Source organism: Chiloscyllium plagiosum, chromosome 29, assembly GCF_004010195.1.
Source record: "Chiloscyllium plagiosum isolate BGI_BamShark_2017 chromosome 29, ASM401019v2, whole genome shotgun sequence".
Classification (NCBI taxonomy): domain Eukaryota; kingdom Metazoa; phylum Chordata; class Chondrichthyes; order Orectolobiformes; family Hemiscylliidae; genus Chiloscyllium; species Chiloscyllium plagiosum.
The window spans coordinates 23470691-23490378 of NC_057738.1; the positions used below are offsets into that span (position 1 = coordinate 23470691).

At 42.7% G+C, this 19688-nt stretch overlaps 2 protein-coding genes across 4 annotated transcripts in view; one reads left to right on the forward strand and one right to left on the reverse strand.

Annotated features, from left to right (window-relative positions):
- nod1 (nucleotide-binding oligomerization domain containing 1) overlaps positions 1-313 on the reverse strand; it is a 58759-nt gene extending 58446 nt beyond the window's left edge. For all 3 annotated transcript variants that reach the window (XM_043719289.1, XM_043719288.1, XM_043719286.1), the window contains exon 1: positions 182-313. The gene's annotated coding sequence lies outside the window, so the exon portion shown is untranslated. The remainder of the gene's footprint in view (positions 1-181) is intronic.
- Positions 270-7082, forward strand: LOC122564436 (tigger transposable element-derived protein 1-like). Its single transcript, XM_043719290.1, has 2 exons — positions 270-354; positions 5940-7082. The coding sequence occupies exon 2, from the start codon at positions 5948-5950 to the stop codon at positions 6539-6541; it is 594 nt and encodes a 197-aa protein (XP_043575225.1). The 5' UTR covers positions 270-354; positions 5940-5947; the 3' UTR covers positions 6542-7082.
- Positions 7083-19688: the final 12606 nt, after the last annotated feature.

Genomic DNA, 19688 nt, shown 5'->3' on the forward strand with positions numbered 1-19688 from the left:
CCACACTCCCCCCTCCGCCCACCCCGCGGCTCCCGAGGAGTTTCCGAGCCGCCGCTTTGGAGCAGGAACGCACTGACCAGCAGAGAAGGCGCCTCTGTCCGGACAGTCAGGGGCTGGAGCTCGGACCTACCCCCTGGGTCACAGGCCTTGCTTTCTCCCCCCACCCATCACCCTCTCTCACCTCACAGCTTCTGCTTGAGGAGAAGCGGCTGCTCCCCGTGATCGGGGCGATCAGCTGCAGTCGGTGCCATGGAGCCAACCGCCCTCCCCGGGACTAAAGCAAGGCAGATCCCACACAACCACCGAGTCAAACTGAACCAGGAAACAGGCAGCTCGCTCCCGGAGTACACCCCAGTGAGAGGCTGACCTCACCCTGCCCCTTTGCATGCAGTTATTCTTTCAGCAATGCTAACAAAACTGGCAAAAATAATCCAAAGATTAGTCCTCACTTTTGCCTAAAAATAATCCAAACCCCACAATTTTACAAGGGACCTTCCCCCTTATTGTGCTTCATTCTTGTTTCTATTTAAGTTCTTGGCGTTTATTTTACGTGTGTTATAGCATGTATTATAATGTTTAAAATTATCACAGTCGTAAAATGTTTAGGTGACAGTATTTTCTAACAATGATTCAACTTATCTTTACAAGCAATTGGCCTCGACTGGGAACAACAAAATATTTAATAATTTGCAAACTTTAGGCTTTAACTGTACCCTTTGGACTGCACTGGCAACTGAAATTGAAACCCCCGTTTGGCTTGTGTCATAACTGAAGTGATCTAACGGTGTTGGGGGAGGGGAATTGAGAAGTATGATGAGCTGGCATGAAAGAGGAGCTGAATCCTGGGTCATCCATGATCTTGATGAATGGCAGAGAAGGTGTGGGGGACTGAATGGTCTGCTCCCACTTCTTATATCCTAATATAGACTGGGGTAGTGGCACTGAAAAGGACAAAGAGGAAAAACAGGTTCTGACGAGCATTCAAGCCAATTTGTATGTTTCTAATCGAACGAATGGGGTCTGTTTGGATTCTGTTTCTGAGAAAACAGTCATGAATAAATTGGACTGAAGGGTCTGTTTCCGTGATGTACATCTATATGACTCTAAAAGAATCAAGTAGGTCAAAAGTTGTAAGGATGAGGAAAAGATTTATAAGGATGTTGCCATGGTTGAAGGATTTGAGCTATAGGGAGAGGCTGAATAGGCTGGGGCAGTTTTCCCTGGAGCGTCGGAGGCAGAGGGATGACCTTATAGAGGTTTATAAAATCATGAGGGGGGGCATGGATAGAGTAAATAGACAGTGTCTTTTCCCTGAATTTGGGGTGTCCAAAACTAGAGGGCTTAGGTTTAGGGTGAAGAGGGGCAAGATTTAAAAGGGATCTAAGGGGCAACATTTTCACGCAGGGGGCGGTGGGTGTATGGAATGACCTCCCAGAGGAAATGGTGGAGGTTGGTACAATTACAAAGGTGTCTGGATGGATATATGAATAGGAAGGGTTAAAGGGATATAGCGAAAGTGAGGACTGCAGATGCTGGAGCTTACAGTCAAGAGTGTTATGCTGGAAAAGCACAGCAGGTCAGGCAGCATCCGAGGAGCAGAAGAGTCGATGTTTCGAGCAGAAGCCCTTTGGCCAAGTGCTGGCAAATGGGACTAAATTAATTTAAGATATCTGATTGGCATGGACGAATTTGAACAGAGGGTCTGTTTCCGTGATGTACATTTCTATGACGGTATGACTCTAAGTGGGGAACGTTTTGGGAATATAATAGGAGTGTGATGGTGCAGCAGGAGGCCATTTGACCCATCATATCTACACTCAATCTCGAAATGAGCATCTTCACTTAAATCGTTCTCTTGCCCCTTCCCCGTATTTTTGCACATTGTTAGTGAATATGGATCACCCAGTCATCAGGTTGAGGTTAACACTGGAAAAGGCCAAGGGGTAATCTAAAATAAAAAGTAGATTAGAGGCAAGCCAGTCTTATGGTAGTCTGAGGGGACATGCCCTCATTGTACTTGAATCAGATATATGTCGACAAAACTGCAATGGATCCTTTAAAGAAGAGATAGTTTTGATAAATTTACACCAACTTTAAAGTTAGGGGAAGCTGACCTAGGGTGACAGAATAGCAATTTCAATGAAGCAGTAAAAGAGGGAGAGGGTCAAATGTCAGGTTGATCATATGAACAAGAACCAATCTGATTATTTAAAGTTCAGAGGGGAAGTGTAAAAGGAAATCAAAGTCAAAGAGGAAGTGTACAAACAGATTGGCAGCTAAGAGTAAAGGGAATCCAATGGCATATTTTACATATAAATATTTTTAGAAGTTCCAATAAGGAAGCATTGAGCCAGTTTGGAACCCAGAAGGGGATGTATCCTGAAGGCAGAGGTCATGGCTGAGGTAAATGAGTACTATGTTTCTGTCTTTACTGAAGATGAAGACATCAATGTCATAGTGAAAGTGTAAATAGCTCCAAATTGAAGGGGAGAAACCTTGGTAAAAAACTGTTTATTAAAAATGCTTGTTTACTTATAAGTTGATATGTAGCTAGAACCATAAGGACCGTAGATGCACACATTCGGAAGGAGAGATCATATCCAGAGTGAGACTCAGCTCGAGTGAGTATAGAGTTCAAGGAATTTGGAAGCAGCATGCAAATAGAACAGGTAGCTCTTCCTTTGCTTTCTCCATTTAAAAAAAAGAAATGTAGTAGGTCTATTAAAAGGTGAATAAGGTAGCTGGCTCAGGTGACTGAGGGACAGTTATCAGTCAGTAACCTGAAGCCTGAATAGCGTTTCAATAACTGTTGATTACTATTGAAACATAACTAGTGTGAGTCATCTCAGCTCATCTCAGCTCGATTTAGGAGAGGGCCTGTTGAAAGCACACAATCAGGAAGCTTGCATGGTCAGAAAGGAGAGATTACATCCAGAGTGAGACACAGCCTGATTCAGTATGTATTATAGGGAATGTGGAGGTAGCATGGAAATTCAGGGAAGAGGGGCTTTCTTGCTTGTTTTTTCGGCTCATAATTTGTAAGTTTTTTTTAACAAGATAAATTGATGTCCAGGATCAAAGGCCCAGCACAAGCATGACATCACAGGAAAACCTTAAGTTCATTGGTTGATAATAGATAGTAGACTAATTACTATAGGTAGTAATTTGATAGGTCATTTTCAGATTGATGATAAGTAGGGGAAATATTAACAGATTACAAACTAAAAGACCAGGAAATTTTAAAAGTCAAATGAAGAATTAGGTAAGTACAATAGAGCTGTATGGGCAGGCGATGTGTTGTACCTGCATGATGTTGGAGCTGGTGGACCCATTGTGATTCATAGTGACCACATTTGTAACAAGTGTTGGTTGCTTGAGGAACTGCAGCTTAGAATTGATGAGCTGGAGTCTGAGCTTCAAACGCTGTGACACATCAAGATGGAGAAGAGTACCTGGATGATGTGTTTCAGAGTCAAGATTAGACTGAAGCTGGAAAATCACAACAGGTCACGCCTCATACCTGATGTGAAGGGCTTTTGCCCGAAATGTTGATTTTCCTGTTCCTCAGATGGCCTTATTCCTGATGAAGGGCTTTTGCTGGAAATGTCGATTTTCCTGCATCTTGGATGCTGCCTGACCTGATATGCTTTTCCAGCACCACTCTAAGCTTGACTGCTGTGTTTCAGAGGTAGCTACATCCCTTGGATTATGTATCTTGAATTCAGTCAGTGTTCAGGGACAAGGAGTGAGAGACAGGTAGAGAAATTCCAAAGGTAGTGCTGAAGGAGCCTCAGCCCTTGAACTTGTCTAACAGATTTAAGATTTTTGCTCTGTGTGTGGTTGAGATTGGGGTCTATAGGGAGGATGAGCAAACTGGTCATATCACCAGTCAGCATCTACGGACTAGTCAAACCGTGAACATTCCTCGTCACAATGGACGTTTCAGCACTACACACCAGCTCCACGATGGCAACATCACTGCAACAGCATCAGTACTCAATACCAACAACTGCCAATCTCTGAGCACCATTCTACAACTCATCTGCTTCATCTTTGACCACAACGTTTTCACTTTTGACAACCAGTTCTTCATCCAGATACACAGAATAGTCATGGGGACGAAATTTGTACCCCAATATGCAAACATTTTCTTGCACAAGTTTGAACAGGACTTCATTGCTGCACAGGACCTCCAACAAGCGCTGTACACTAGATATATTGACGACATTTTCTTCCTCTGGACCCATGGCATGGAGTCACTGAAATAACTACACAGTGATATCAACAAGTTTCATCCCACCATCGGACTTACCATGGACTACTCTTTAGTACCTGTCTCATTTTTGGACAAACACAGCTCCATCGAGGATGGGTACCTCAGTACTCACTCTACCACAAACCCATGGATAACGTCATGATGCTACACCTCTTTAGCTTCCACCCTAAACATATCAAAACAGCCATTCTCTACAGACAAGCCCTATGCATACACAGGATCTGTTCAGATGAGGATGAACGTGACGGACACCTGAAGTGCTCAAGGATGCCCTCATAAGAACAGGGTATGATGCTCAACTCATCGATCGCTGGTTCCGACATGCCACAGTGAGAAAGCGTAATGACCGTCTCAGGAGACAGATATGGGATGCAACCGATAGGGTATCCTTCATTGTCCAGTATTTCCCAGGAGCAAAGAAACTACACCACATTCTTCGCAGCCTGCAACACATTATTGATGAGGATGAGCTCTTCACCAAGACCGTCCCTACACCTTCACTTCTTGCCTTTAAACAACTGCAAAAACTTAAACAGACCATTTTCGCATCAGACTGCCCAGCCTTCAGGACAACATTGACCACAACACCGTAAAATCTGTCATGGCAACCACTGCAAGATGTGTCAGAGTGTTGACACAGAGACCACCATTAAACGTGGGGATACCACCCACTATGTATTCAGCAGGTACTCACGTGACTCAACCAAAGTTGTCTATCGAATAAGCCTGTGAGAGAGTGTGTGTGTGGGTGTGAATGTGGGGGGGGGGTCTGTGTATGAGAAATGTTGATTCTCCTGCTCAGATGCTGCCTGGCCTATTATGCTTTTCCAGCACCACACTCTTGACCTTATGAGAGAGAGCATATGTATGAGAGAGGGTCTGCGTGAGTGTGTGAATGTGTAAGAGTGTGCCTGTATGTGAGAGAGTGTATAGTGTAGTGGGGTCACCTGTAGTGTGACATGAACTCGAGGTCCTAGTTGAGGCCATCCTCATGGGTACTAAACTTGGCTTTTAGCCTCTGCTTGGCCACTCTGCCTTGTTGTGTATCCCAAAGTCCACCTTGGAGGATGGTTACCCAAAGATCCAAGGCCGAATGTCCCTGACTGCTGAAGTATTCCCTAACAGGGAGGGAACACCCCTGTCTGATGATTGTTGCACAGTGTCATCTCATCTGTTGTCGTAGTGTCTACCTGGTCTCACCAACGTACCATGCCTAGGGGCATTCTTGCCTGCAGCGTATTCAATACAGTGACATACACACACTTTACCAAGCATGCACACATGCAAACACATACTCTGTCACATGCACTCTCTCTCTGTCTCTCTCTGACTCTCTTTCTCATACATGCACACACATATATACAGTAGCGCCTTGACAAACGAATGACCCCGTTCGCGAACAAATCGGTTTACGAACAGGATTATACGTAAAATTTTGCTTCAATGTACGTAAAAAATGCAAGGTACGAATGAAGGTACGAACGCAAAAAGCCCATGGTTTCATTGGTCATTGTTCTGCTTTGCTACGCGCGCTTTGGATGCAAAAGCTCTCGGGCCCCGCGTGATCTCATTCAGTTCGTCTTTGGTGCGCACTTTGTGAACATCGTTCGTTGCTACGTCCAAGCATTCTTATGCTTTTTTTTTGTTTTTTGCATTAAATTAGCCCTCATTATGGCTCCCAAGAAAGTGAAAAGTGGTAGTGATAGTGGTGTTAAGAAGCCTAAACGTATTACTGTGGAAACGAAGAAGGAAGTAATAGCTAAACACAAGAATGGTTCTCGCGTATCTGATCTCGCTATGCAATACGACATTGCGAAATTGACTATCTGTACTATCCTAAAGAAAAAAGAGGCACCAAAGGCAGCTGACGTGGCTAAAGGAGTGACTATTTTAACAAAGCAAAGGCCTAAATTGTTAGACGAGGTTGAAAAATTATTATTAGTTTGGATAAATCAAAAAGAGCTTGCTGGAGATAGTGTTAATGAGACTATAATCTGCGAGAAGGCTCTACACATACACCGTGATTTGTTGGCAACACTGCCGAGTACAAGTACTGCTAGCATTGAAGAATTTAAAGCCAGCAGAGGCTGGTTTGATAAATTTTGTCGACAAATTGGAATCCATAGTGTAATAAGGCATGGAGAAGCGGCTAGTTCGGACAAAAAGGCAGCAGACATCTTTGTGAAGGAATTCAATAAGTTTGTCGAAGATGAAGGTTATGTCTCACATCAAGTTTTTAACTGTGATGAAACTGGACTTTTCTGAAAAAAAAACCCAAAAGGACCTACATAACCCAAGAGGAGAAGGCACTACTGGGCTACAAACCAATGAAGGACAGCTTAATGCTTTTATTGTGCGCGAATGCAAGTGGGGATTGCAAGATTAAGCCTCTGTTAGTCTACCACTCTGAAAATCCTTGCGTTTTTAAACGCAGTAATGTGTTGAAGGCTAAACTCCCGGTAATGTGGAGGGCAAATGGCAAGGCTTGGGTCACGCGAATGATTTTTATGGAATGGTTGTCGGAAGTTTTTGCACCAGCTGTTAAGGAATATCTTGAAAAAAATAATTTGCCACGTAAGTGTCTTCTAGTAATGGACAATGCTCCTGTCCATCCTCCAAATTTGGAAGAAGACTTGGACATTGAATACGACTTCATAAAAGTAAAGTTCCTTCCTCCCAACGCCACTCCTCTCATCCAACCCATGGACCAGAATGTCATTGCAAATTTCAAAAAATTATATACGAAGGCTCTGTTCGCCAGGTGTTTCCAGGTCACCAAGACACAGATTTGACCCTTGGTCAATACTGGAAGGACCACTTCAATATCCTCCACTGCATAAGCCTTATTGATAAGGTAAGGAGCGAGGTCTCTTTCCGTACGTTGCAGTCGGCCTGGAGGAAACTTTGGCCAGCTTGTGTACCTGAGAGAGACTTCAAGGGTTTTGAGGAGGAGACATCAGTAAACGTAGTGAACGAGATCGTGACCCTGGGCCAAAATATGTGCTTGGAGGTCGACGAGGATGATGTGGCGGAGCTGGTGGAGGACCACAGACAAGAACTCAGCACAGAAGATCTTGTTGAATTGCAACAGGAGCAGGTGAAGATTATGCAGCAGGAGCATTCTGGAGAGGAGGAAGAAGAGAGGGAAGATGTATCAAGTGTTCAAATCAAGTGTTGTAGCAAATGGAGTGAAGTGCAGGCTTTTGTTGAGAGGCATCACCCTAACAAAACTGTGACCAACAGAGCAGTGAACAGTTTAAATGACAATGTGATGTCCCATTTTCGGAAAATTCTGCAACGGAGGAAAAAACAAGTTTCTCTGGATCGTTTTCTTGTGGCATCACCAACCTCCAACAGACAAAAAAGAGAAAAGACTTGGGAAATATCTGAACAATGGGAAAATTGATTCAGTTCGCAAACTTTTTGGTTCGCGAACTGTGTCCCGGAACGGATTAAGTTCGTAAGTCGAAGCGCTATTGTAATTCTATGGGGTGAATTTGCATTTGCAGAATTGTATTTGCAAATACATTCTATTTTGCTTAAAAAGCACCCAATCTGCGGCCAGTCAATGCAGGCAGTCAGTCCATGTAATATTTTATAAATTCCACTTTGGAAATAGAATCAGTCTGGAATATTCAAGATTGGAATACAGACAGGCTCTAACCTATCTGAGCTAAGATGTCACTTTTTTTGATAAAACCTTAAGTTATCTTGAGAATGTGACTTAAAATAAGTTCTGGGATTTGCATATTAATGAACTGAAACTTGCAACCCATTCTAAAAGATGAAAGACTTAACAGCAATCTACGTTTGTTCAATATATCTTTTCAGTTGCATGACACTGTAATCTTTTGCTATAAATTCTGAGTCTTATGTGATCCTGCTCCACAGCTACCTAATTCTTCCAAATAAACCTGTTGGACTATAACCTGGTGTTGTGTGATTTTTAACTTTGTACACTCCACTCCGCCACATCATATCAACATGATGCAGACAGCCATTCAAGAAGAGGAAGAAAAGAGAAATGTAATTGTAATTGGGAATTGTATGGTCAGGGGAATAGATACTATACTTTGGGGCCAAGATTGGGCATCCCAAAAGCTGCATTGCCTGCCTGGTGCCCAGTTTCAGAATATCTCATCTGGGCTGCAGAAGAACATGAGTGGAAGGAGAAAGATCAAGTTGTCGTGGTCCACATAGATACCAATGATACAGATAGAAGGAGATTCTGCTGAGCGAATATGAGCAGCTAGGAGCTAAATTAGAAAGCAGAACCAGAAAGGTAATAATCTCTGGATTATTATCTGAACCATGAGCTAATTGGCACAAAGTCAACAAGTCTAAACCCATAAATGCATGGCTCAAAGAGTGGTGTGGCATAAATGGGTTCAAATGCAAGAGACATTGGCACCAGTACTGGGGAAGCAGGGAGCTGTACCAATGGGATGGGCCTGAATTATAACTAGGGTTGTGGATAGGGCTTTAAACTAAATAGTAGGTGGAGGAGAGGGGTTCAGTTGAATGGTAAATTACTGAAAAGTAAAACGGGGGGAAGAGCTCAGCATAGATTATTAAAGTTTACAGAATAAGTAATAGGACAGAGAGAATACAAAGGACCAAGAATCTAACTTCAGGCATAGATAAGGGGACAACTATGAGAAGGGAGACAGTTAATGCAGGATTAAGGGTGTAGTACTTAAATCCACACATTATACAAAACAAGGTAAAGAAATTTGAAGCACAGATTGGAATTGGCTGATACAATAAAGTGGGTATCACAGAGAGATGAGGCTGCAAGGGGATCAGGGTGGGAATGAAATATCGAAGGATACAAGTCCTATAGGGGGTAGGGTTGCCTTGTTAGTAAGAAATGAACTAAAATCAATAGCAGGAAATGATAGAGTTGGAAGGCATGGCATCTGTGTGGGTAGAGTTGAGGAACTGCAAAGGAAAAAAAGTTATGTACAGATCTTCTAGTAGTAGTCAGGATGTGAGTAAGGAAATAGATCAGGTGATAGAAAAGGCACTGTTACAATAATCATGGGAGACTGCAATATGCAGGTGGACTGGGAAAATCAGATTAGTAGCAGTTCTCAAAAAAAGGAATTTGTGAAATGTCTACAAGATTCACTTTTTGGAGCAGCTTGAGGTAGAGTCCACAAGGGGACAGGCTGTTCTGGATTTGGTGATGTGTAATGAGACAGACTTGATTATGGAGCTTAAGGTGAAAGAACCCCTAGGAGGCAATGACCATAATATGATAGTATTTACCTTGTAGTTTGAGAGGGAGATGGAATTGGATGTAACAGTATTTCAGTTGAGGAAAGGTAACTACAAAGACATGAGGGAAGAGCTGGTCAGAGTTGATTGGATGGGGAGCCTAACAGGGAAGACAGTGAAGCAGCAATGGTAGAAGTTTCTGGGGATAATTTGGGAGGCATGGCAGAAATTCATCCCAAGAAAGAAGAAACACTAAGGGGAGGACGAGGCAACCATGGCTGATGAGGGAAGGGAACAAGGGCTGACAGAATAAAAACAAAAGAAAAAGCTTTCAATGTGTTGAAGATTAGTAGGAAGCCACATGATTGGGAAGCCAGAGGATTGGAAAGCCTTTAAAAAACCAACATAGGATAACCAGAAAAGCAATAACGTGGAGAAAAGATGAAATATGAAGGATAATCTAGCTAGTTGTTGTGTCACCATAGTCTTACTAGAAGATTGCAAGAGATTTTTTTATATATCTGAAAAGTAAGAGAGAGGTAACAGTGGACCTTGGACTGCTGGAAGATGAGGCTGGAGAAATAGTAGTGGGGAACAAAGAAATGTCAGAGGAACTGAATAGGTACTTTACATCAGCTTTCATTGGGGGACATCAGCAGCATACCAGAGCTTCTAAAAAGTGAGAGGGCAGAGGTGTGTCTAGTGACCATCATTAAGGAGAAGGCTGAATATGTGGTGGAAGCATGGATGGTGTTTTTCACAAAAATAAAGAAACTGCAAGGTTACAGGGTCAAGGGCACAGTGGAGCAAACAAAATAGCTCTTGCACCAATACTAGCTCAATGGGCCAAAAGGCCTCTGTCTGTGTTATAACCATGCTATGATTCCATGTGTAGAAAGACTATGTTGGGTACTATCCAAGGTAGTATTAAATTATTAGACTAATTCAGCAATACAGAGACAACTGACACTGTGATTTCTCCAAATCCATGCTCTGTGAACATTGCCAAAGAGATAATTTTTGCTCCACCTTTACCATTGACTAAGCAGTCATTAGAGGCGCACCCAAAATAAACCCTTAGGGGAGAAAGGGAAATGACAATACATCATTTAAAGCTGTAAAACTGGTTGCCGATTAGATACTAAGTTCCCATGCATTCCTGATTACGTAGGGTCTGATGATGAACCAGAGCTGATGCATTCAATAATGATAACCCAGAATGTTGCTTTGATATGGCCACAAAGAAATGGATTTCTGTTTGGAATACAAGCGTAGCAGCCAATGAAGATCAGTGTTAGTGGATTGAGGGTTCTAAAGGAATCAGCATTATTTTACCAGTCCACAGATCCTGAGGCCAAGTGGAAAAGGATTTTGCTTGTCTCAGTAAGATTATCTGGGTGATTGTGCTCACACATAATCTTATAATTGATGCCATTGTGCCTGAATGGAGCACTGGAAAATGATGGCGCAGCATTTTTGTCATGACTAAAGCTGGAGTAGTCCTTCTTTCATCAGGTCCCACGCCTTCAACGGTTGCAACGTGAAATAAAAATACTTTTTCTAGTTGCCAACATAACCAATTAAATATCGTATCTATGTCAGGTTTTAAACAAAGAGATGTCTGCCAAAGATTTTTAATACATATAGCAATAGGGTTTATTATCAAAACATAATTTATTCAATAAAGATGCAATAATTAGCTTAAATAAACAGTTGCTAATATAGAAGTATAAATGATTATCTCCAAAATATGCACGGGCTCTTCAGAAAAGTGAAAAATAAAACAAAGTTCTCTGCTTAGGATAGCTTTTGGGAAAAATAACTTTAACCAAGAGTTATTTTTGAAAGCAAGAGGATAAAGCATAAGATTTTCTGAATTCTGTTGCCTTGATGTTCTGGCACATGTGGTTAAGTCACTTATTATGAATAGTTGGCTCTGAAGTCTTACAGACATGATTTGCACAAGAAATACCAATCTTGAGATGTTCTTTCAATTACTCTTTTAGAAGAACAGTACCAACTCAGCTTTTATTAAGCCTCATTCCTGATGAAGAGCTTATGCTCGAAACATCGATTCTCCAGCTCCTTGGATGCTGCCTGCCCAGATGTGCTTTTCCAACACCACACTCTTGACTTTTGTTTTTAACAAGCTTCCTTCCAACTAAGATGTGGAAGTCCAGGTGTCGGGTTGGGGTGGACAACATCAGAACTCACGTGACACTAGGTTATAGTGCAACAGGTTTATTTGAAATCACAAACTTTCAGAGCGCTGCCCCTTTACAGTGCTCCGAAGCTTGTGTGATTTCAAATAAACCTGATTGACTATAACCTGTTGTCCTGTGACTTCTGATTTTGTCCTTCCAACTACATTAGTCGCTGCTTTAAAACAATCCCGACAAGGTCTGCAGCAAAACAAACAATTATCATCAAACCAGGAAACCTCATTTGAAAAAGATCTCCAGTGTTAATAGTGAACTTTCAATTACCTCTTTTAAATAAACCATTATAGGTAAATCCACAAAATTTGAAATAAATTCTCTTATCCACAATCCTCCAAACCCAAGTCCTCCAAGCAATATTAAACTTAAAACAACTTTGTGGCACTTTGTCAATAATTCACATGCATTGCGAAAGCATGTGCTCAGGTTTTTGTAAGTATTTTCTACAGATTTGATGTGGAAGTGCCAGTGTTGGACTGGGGTGGACAAAGTTAAAAATGGCACAACACCAGGTACAAGGAGAAAGTGAGGACTGCAGATGCTGGAGATCAGAGCTGAAAAATGTGTTGCTGGAAAAGCGCAGCAGGTCAGGCAGCATCCAAGGAGCAGGAGAATCGACGTTTAGGGCATAAGCCCTTCTTCAGGATTCCCCTGCTCCTTGGATGTTGCCTGACCTGCTGCCCTTTTCCAGCAACACATTTTTCAGCTCACAACACCAGGTACAGCCTAACAGACTTATCTGGAAGCACTAGCTTTCAGAGCACTGCTCCTTCATCAGCTACCTCTCTAATAGCATGCAAAATGGGAGATGGTATGGAGCAAAGTGAAGAAGTAGTCAACAATCTAAGAGTTTTGGCTCCTTAGAAGTGCAGAATGTTTCAGATTAAAGGAGAGTAAAGGTATTGAAATTGGAGGTCTTGCATTGCGCTCATGACCAATAGTGTCATTTACAGTTTGTGGGTTGCAAGTTACTGATTGGTCAGAATGATTCAGCATGATGTTGGATAGAGGCCTGAGGCACTCAGCACCTGTAACAGAAAGCCAGAAATGTGTAACCACAGCAATGACCTTCTTTATGTAGGGTCTTTAATGTAGTGAAATGTCCCAAGGACCGTTATCAAACAGAGAAACTGCTGGAGAAACTCAGCAGGTCTGACAGCATCTGTGGAGAGACATATGCTGCCAGACATGTTGAGTTTCTCCAGCATTCTCTTGACGTTGTGTCAGATTTCCACCATCTATGGTATTTTACTAATATCGAGTAGAATTGACAAGGTGCCATGTTAGAAGATACAAAAAAACTGCAGATGCTGGAATCCAAGGTAGACAAGCAGGAGGTTTCAGATGTAACTGAAATAACAAAGCAAGCCAGTCAGCATCATGAGGCATTCTGCCAAATGGCTTTTTCAGTCTGCTCAGGGAACTGCTCGATAGGATCCGCCCTCTCCTTTTCTCGAAGGGTCTCTACGTGCTGACCACTTCCTGATGGACTTGTGGTCAAAGGTATTTTTCTTCATAAATTTCTCCACGAAGGACAGGTGATACGGAATGGTCCAACTACACAGAGCGTTCCGTGGCAGCGGGGCCAGGCCCATCCTTCGCAACACCGGGGACAGGTAGAACCTCAGTACGTAGTGTTAGCGTACCGGGGATCCATGCACAGCTTGATGCAGCCACACACAAAGGTGGCAATCAGCGTGAGGGTGACATTGGGTGTGTTTTCTCCCCTGTTGCCCAGATCTTTATACATCGAGTCCCTTCGGACCCGGTCCATCTTTGATCTCCATATAAATTGGAAGATGTCCCGGGTGACTGCAGTGGCACAGATTCTCAGAATAGGCCAGACCTGTGCCATGTATAACAGCAATGACAGTGCCTCACACCTGATGACCAGGATTTTTCCCGCGATGGAGAGCGACCATAGCTTCCATCTGCCTAGTTTCTGCCTCACTTTGCTGATACTCTCCTCCCAAGACTTGGCGCACGCCCCAGCCCCCCAAAACCAAATACCCAGCACCTTCAGGTGGTCGGGCCTGATGGTGAAGGGGATTGAGGATTGGTTGGCCCAGTTCCCGAAGAGCATGGCCTCGCTTTTGCCTCGGTTTACCTTGACCCCTGAGGCCCGTTCGAACTGGTCACATATGCACATGAGTCTGTGCACGGACAGTGGATCCGACCAGAAAATGGTGACGTCATCCACGTACAGGGAGGCCTTAACCTGCACGCCCCCGCTGCCAGGAATAGTCACCTCTCTCAGGCTCGCATCCTTCCTGATGGACTCGGCAAATGGATCTATGCAGCACACACACAAGGCAGGAGAGAGAGGGCATCCCTGCCTGATTCCAGATCTGACTGGGAAGCTATCTGATTCCCACCCATTGATTGAGACCGCACTGACAATGTTGGTGTAGAGCAGTCTGATCCAATTGCAGATTCCCTCCCCAAAGCCCATTTTGGAGAGAACATCTCTTATGCAACTGGATGGCACTGTGGCTCAGTGGTCAACACTGCAGCCTCACAGCACCAGGGACCTGGGTTCACTTCCATTCTTGGGTGTGTGTGTGTGGAGTTTGCACATTTTCCCCATGTCTGGGTGGGTTTCCTTTGGGTGCTCCAGTTTCCTCCCACAGTCCCAAGATTCGGTGGAGTAGCCATGCTAAATTGCCCATAGTGTCCAGGCATGCACAGGCTAGGTGGGTTAGCCATGGAAATGCAGGGTAGGAGGGTGTGTCGGGGTGAGATACACTTCGGAGGGGCAACGTGGACTCGATAGGCTGAATGGCCTACTTCCACACTGTACGGATTCTATGAATAGTTGCTTTCAAGGATGCAACGGGACTGTGAGGTATCTTACAACCCTCAACCCAGAAATGTATCACTGTTGTTATTTGTGCCAGATCACATCACTTCATCTCATTGGCCAGTGATGAGAGCAGTGTCATTGCCCTTTAAGAAGGCTTTGCCAAGATAGCTGGATTTTCACAATCTGCAGCACAGAATAGATTTGTATGTGTGTCACATTGAAAGCACAATATCATAATACAGGATACTTCTGTTTTTCTGTACCTTCACAACGCTGAAGTCGTACCATCAGTAACCCCTGCTGTGGATGGATACATACTTCTACGTAAATGGTGTGAGGCATATCAGAAACAGAACATGTCCTCAGTTATCTGAGCAGTCATCATTTATATCAGACAGAAAAGGATTTGATCCATCACTGTACAAGTCATTTATGATCATTAATACAATATCTTAGTAATCTACGCAAGGTTCCCTGGGACATGCCATGATGCTTATATTTTTGTGAACTCCCATGGAACTCCTTTGTTTCATGTTTTCGAGGTGATTCTGAAAGATAGGATTTAAAGAGGCAAGGACTGATTAAGGATAATCAGTATGGCTTTGTGCAGAGGAAATCTTGTCTCACAAACTTGATTGAGTTTTTTGAGGAAGTAACCAAAAAGATTGATGAGGTAGAGAGTAGACATTGTTTACATGGACTTTGACAAGTTTCCACATGGTAGACTAATTAGTAAAGTTAGATTACATGGGATTCAGGTTGAGCTTGCCAATTGGATACAAAATTGGCTTGATGGTAGTAGACCAAAGATGGTGATGGTGGAGGGTTTTTTTCCGGACTGGAGGCCTCTGATCAGTGGTGTTCCCTAGGGATCGGTACTAGGTCCACTTTTGTTTGTCATTTATGTAAATGATTTGGATGACAATACAGGAGGCATGATTTGGAGATAGTGTTGGACTGTAGTGTACAAAGTTAAAAACCACACAATGCCAGGTTATAGTCCAACAGGTTTAATTGGAAGCACTAGCTTTCGGAGCGCCACTCTTTCATCAGGTGGTTGTCATCTGATGAAGGAGCAGCACTCCAAAAGCTAGTGCTTCCAATTAAAACTGTTGGACTATAACTGGTGTGAGAGTTTTAACTTTACAGGAGGCATGGTTGGTAAGTTTGCAGATGACACCAAAATTGGGGTATAATGGATAGTGAAGAAGGTTCTCTTAAGATTATAAAGAGATCTTGATCAATTTGGTCAATGGGCTGAGGATTGGCAGATGAAGTTTAAGTTGGATAAATGTGAGGTTTTGCGTTTTGGTAAAACAAACAAGGGCAGGACTTATACAATTAATGGAAAGGCCCTTGGGTAATGTTGTAGAACAGAGAGACCAGAGAGGTTGAGAACAGAGAGATTCGGGTACATAATTCTTTGAAATTTGCATCACAGGTAGACAGGGCGGTTAAGAAGGTGTTTAGCACACTTGCCTTTATTGCTCAGACCATTGAATATAGGAGTTCAGACATCATGTTGAGGTTGTACAAGATGTTGGTGAGGTCTCTTCTGGAGTACGATGTCCAGTTCTGGTCACCCTGCCATTTGAAGGATATTGTTAAATTAGAGAGGGTTCAGAAAAGATTTATCAGAACGCTACTGGGACTGGAGGGTTTGAATTATAAAATTAGGCTGGAAAGGCTGGGACCTTTTTCACTGGAGAGGAGGAGGTTGAAGGGGTGACCTTGGAGAACTTTATAAAATCATGAGCAACACAAATAAGGTGAATGACAAGGATCTTTTCCCTGGGTGGGGAGTTCAAAACTGGGGCTGTATTTTTTATGGTGAGAGGAGAACGTTTTAAAAAGGACACGAGGGACAAACGTTTTACACAGAAAATGGTTCATGTGTGAATGAACTGTCAGAGAAAGTGGTGGATGCAGGTACAGATACAATATTTAAAAGACACCTGGATAAGTACATGAATTGGAAAGTTTTGGAGGGATATGGGCCAAATGCAGGCAAGTGGGATTAGTTTAGTATGGGATCATGGTTGGCATGTACTAGTTGGACTGAAGGATTGTTTATATGCTGTATGACTCTATGACTTCCATGGCTGGATAAGAGATAAGGCCTATCCTCTGAAATCATGACGGATGACTCCATTACACCACACCCTGAATGAAGCAAAGCATAAATATGGTGCAACCCCATTCTTCGACCCCAGGCCATGGTGGAGCAGATCATAAGCCTGATGAAAATGAGGTTCTGATATCATAGAAGGGATGAATTAGGACGGCCTTGCAGTACAGTCCAGACATTGTGCCACATAATTCTATCACGCTGTGCCCTACTCAACTGGAGCAGGCTAAGAGGGGATGTGATGGATGTTGAACAGCTGGGAGAGCATTAGCATTCTTCCGAGGAGTAAGGTGAAACATTGAGTATGAGGAATATCACTTCCCGGCTGAGAGTGCTGCAGCATAATGTGCGACAAGCCTGACAGGACTTAACTGGCAACCAGTTCCAGTAAATACAAACTGGGTGGAGTAATCACTCATTAACTGTAAATTTGCTGTAAAAGTGTTGGAATCAAACACTTCAGTCCAACCAGTCGTAATGACCAAATATCCTAAATAAATCTAGTCCTACTTGCCAGCATTTGGCTGATATTCCTGTAAACCTTTTCTATTCATGTACCCATCCAGATGCCTTTTAAATGTATTTACCTCTATCATTTCCTCTGGCAGCTCATTCCATACACACACCACACTGCATAAAAAAGTTGTCCCTTAGGTCAACTTTTAATTCTTTCCCCTCTCACCTTAAACCCTTGTCCTCTCATTTTGGACTTGCCTAATCTGGGAAAAAGACCTTGGCTATTCAATCTATCCATGCCCCTTATTATAAACCTCTATAATGTCACCCCTCAGCCTCCGACGCTCCAGCGAAAATAGTTGTTGATTGAAAGGCAAACAGTCACTGTCTGTTGCAAGAAGCAATGAAATGTTTTCTTTATTGTGTCTTCTTGTTTGCTGTTGTTAATTAAAAATGACCATTTCCAACCATCTGAAGGTTTTGCGGAATGTGACACTCCCACATTGAACAATGAAAGATGTTATACTACACTGGATATTAAGAATTGTAGTAAGTCAACCAATTAACTATGTGACCGTCGTGTTCTTTTTAACCTGTTAATAAGTTATTCCTGTGATATCACATTGGTTTGACCTTCTTTGGAATGTCTTAGAAATTGGCAAGTACAGGAAGGAGGGGGCTAGTAGTGAGTGAAGGACAGAAAAAGATGCACAGAACACATGAATCAACCAGGTACAACCACAGGGTTGAGGACCAATTAAGCTGATTGTGAAACCAGATAAGCTTTTGAAAAGAAACTGTGGGAGAATCACTGAGAATTTTAAAAGTTAGTGATTAAGAACATTGAATCTGTCTTGCCCTGATGGTTGAGGAACAGTTTTAAATCACTAGCGTGAAAGCAGGCCATTCGGTCCATCAAGTCCATGCCAACCCTCACCAGGGCATCCCACCCTATCCCTGTAATAATCCTTTCCCATTGCCAATCCACCCAGCATGCACACTATGAACAATTTATAGGATTGTCAACCCACCTAACCTGCATATCCTTGGACTGTGGGAGGAAACCCATACAGACATGAGGAGAATATGCAAACTCCACATAGACAGTCGCCTGAGGCTGGATGAACCTGGGTCCCTGGTGCTGTGAGGCAGCAGTGCTAACCGCTGAGCAACAGAGAAATTATGTAGATGGTGTGGTAGAATAGGTTCTCTGAACAGAAAGTATGATCACTGTCATACTGCCTTGCTAAGTGTGCAGAGATGACTTTGAACAATTCAAGTAGTTCAGCTGTTCATAAAGTCTTGCGTTGTCATTTGGACAGCCTGTGATATTATTACTGAGCAGCAATCGGGGCACTCATAAATATTCCTTGCTGATTTACTGCATTTTAAGGTACTTTGGATTAAACTAACTTAAGCATGGAGCATAGCTAATGAGGCGAGCTGCTGAGAATAGTGTGAGAAAACCCGCTAGGGCTGATAATGAAAAAACCCTCTGTGAATTGAATTCATCTGTTCAGTTTTCACAGTTGTCTGGTGTGATATTTCTAAGTCTAGTTGTGGGAGCAGAATAGGACCAAGTTGAAGCATCTACACATATTAAGATTGAGAAAATCTGGAGCAACTTATATAACATAATGACTGGCTTTTGACTACTTCATCTCTGGACAAGACCTGCAAATATTTTTGAATGCGTTATCTTTAAAGAAAGGCAAGCAATAGAGAATAAGACAACTGAGATTTGGAACAGGAAAACATTGACAATCCAAGGATTCCATATGAGGACATATTGAAGGAAATCAGATGAAAATATGGCTTGGTGTAAGGAACAGGGATGGGGTTGATTTGTTATGTCAGGAAAACTCATTAGTGAAGTAATCTTGTTAAATCAAAAACAGAAATTGCTGGAGAAATTCACTGGGTCTAGCAACATCTGAGGAGAGAAAGCAGAGTTAACATTTTGAGTCCAGTGACCCTTCTTTTGACCAGTCAGAATGTTTGAATGATGTGCTTTGATGGTGTAAGAAGGTTTGAACTTTACATTAAAAACCAAAAGAACTGTGGATGCTGAAAATCAGAAAGAAAAACAGAAATTGCCAGAAAAGCTCAGCAGGTCTGGCACCATCCGTGGTGAGAAATCAGTTAATATTTTGTGTCCAGTGACCTTTCCTCAGAACTGATGGTAGCTAGGAAAAAGTTGTTTATTTTTATGCAGAAGGTAGGGTGGGAATCTTTACATTCTTTAGCACAGGTATTGATGGAACATTGGACATTTTCCTGTACATGTGCCTGAATGCAGACTTGATCTAAAAATTGATACGATGATGATAAAATTGCAAGCACAGGAGAAAATATAAATCATAGAACAATAGAGCACAGAACAGGCCCTTAGGACCACGATGTTATGCCGAACATTTGTCCTAGCTTAAGCACCTATCCATGTACCTATCCAATTGCCACTTAAAGGTCACCAGTGATTCTGACTCTGCCACTTCCATGCCCCCACCACTCTCTGGGTATATACCTATCCCTGACATCCCCCCTATACCTTCCACCCTTCACCTTAAATTTATGTCCCCTTGTAAC

Coding starts and splice junctions, on each gene's coding strand:
- LOC122564436 (XM_043719290.1), top strand. CDS start 5,948: ATGGCTCCCAAGAAAGTGAAAAGTGGTAGTGATAGTGGTGTTAAGAAG.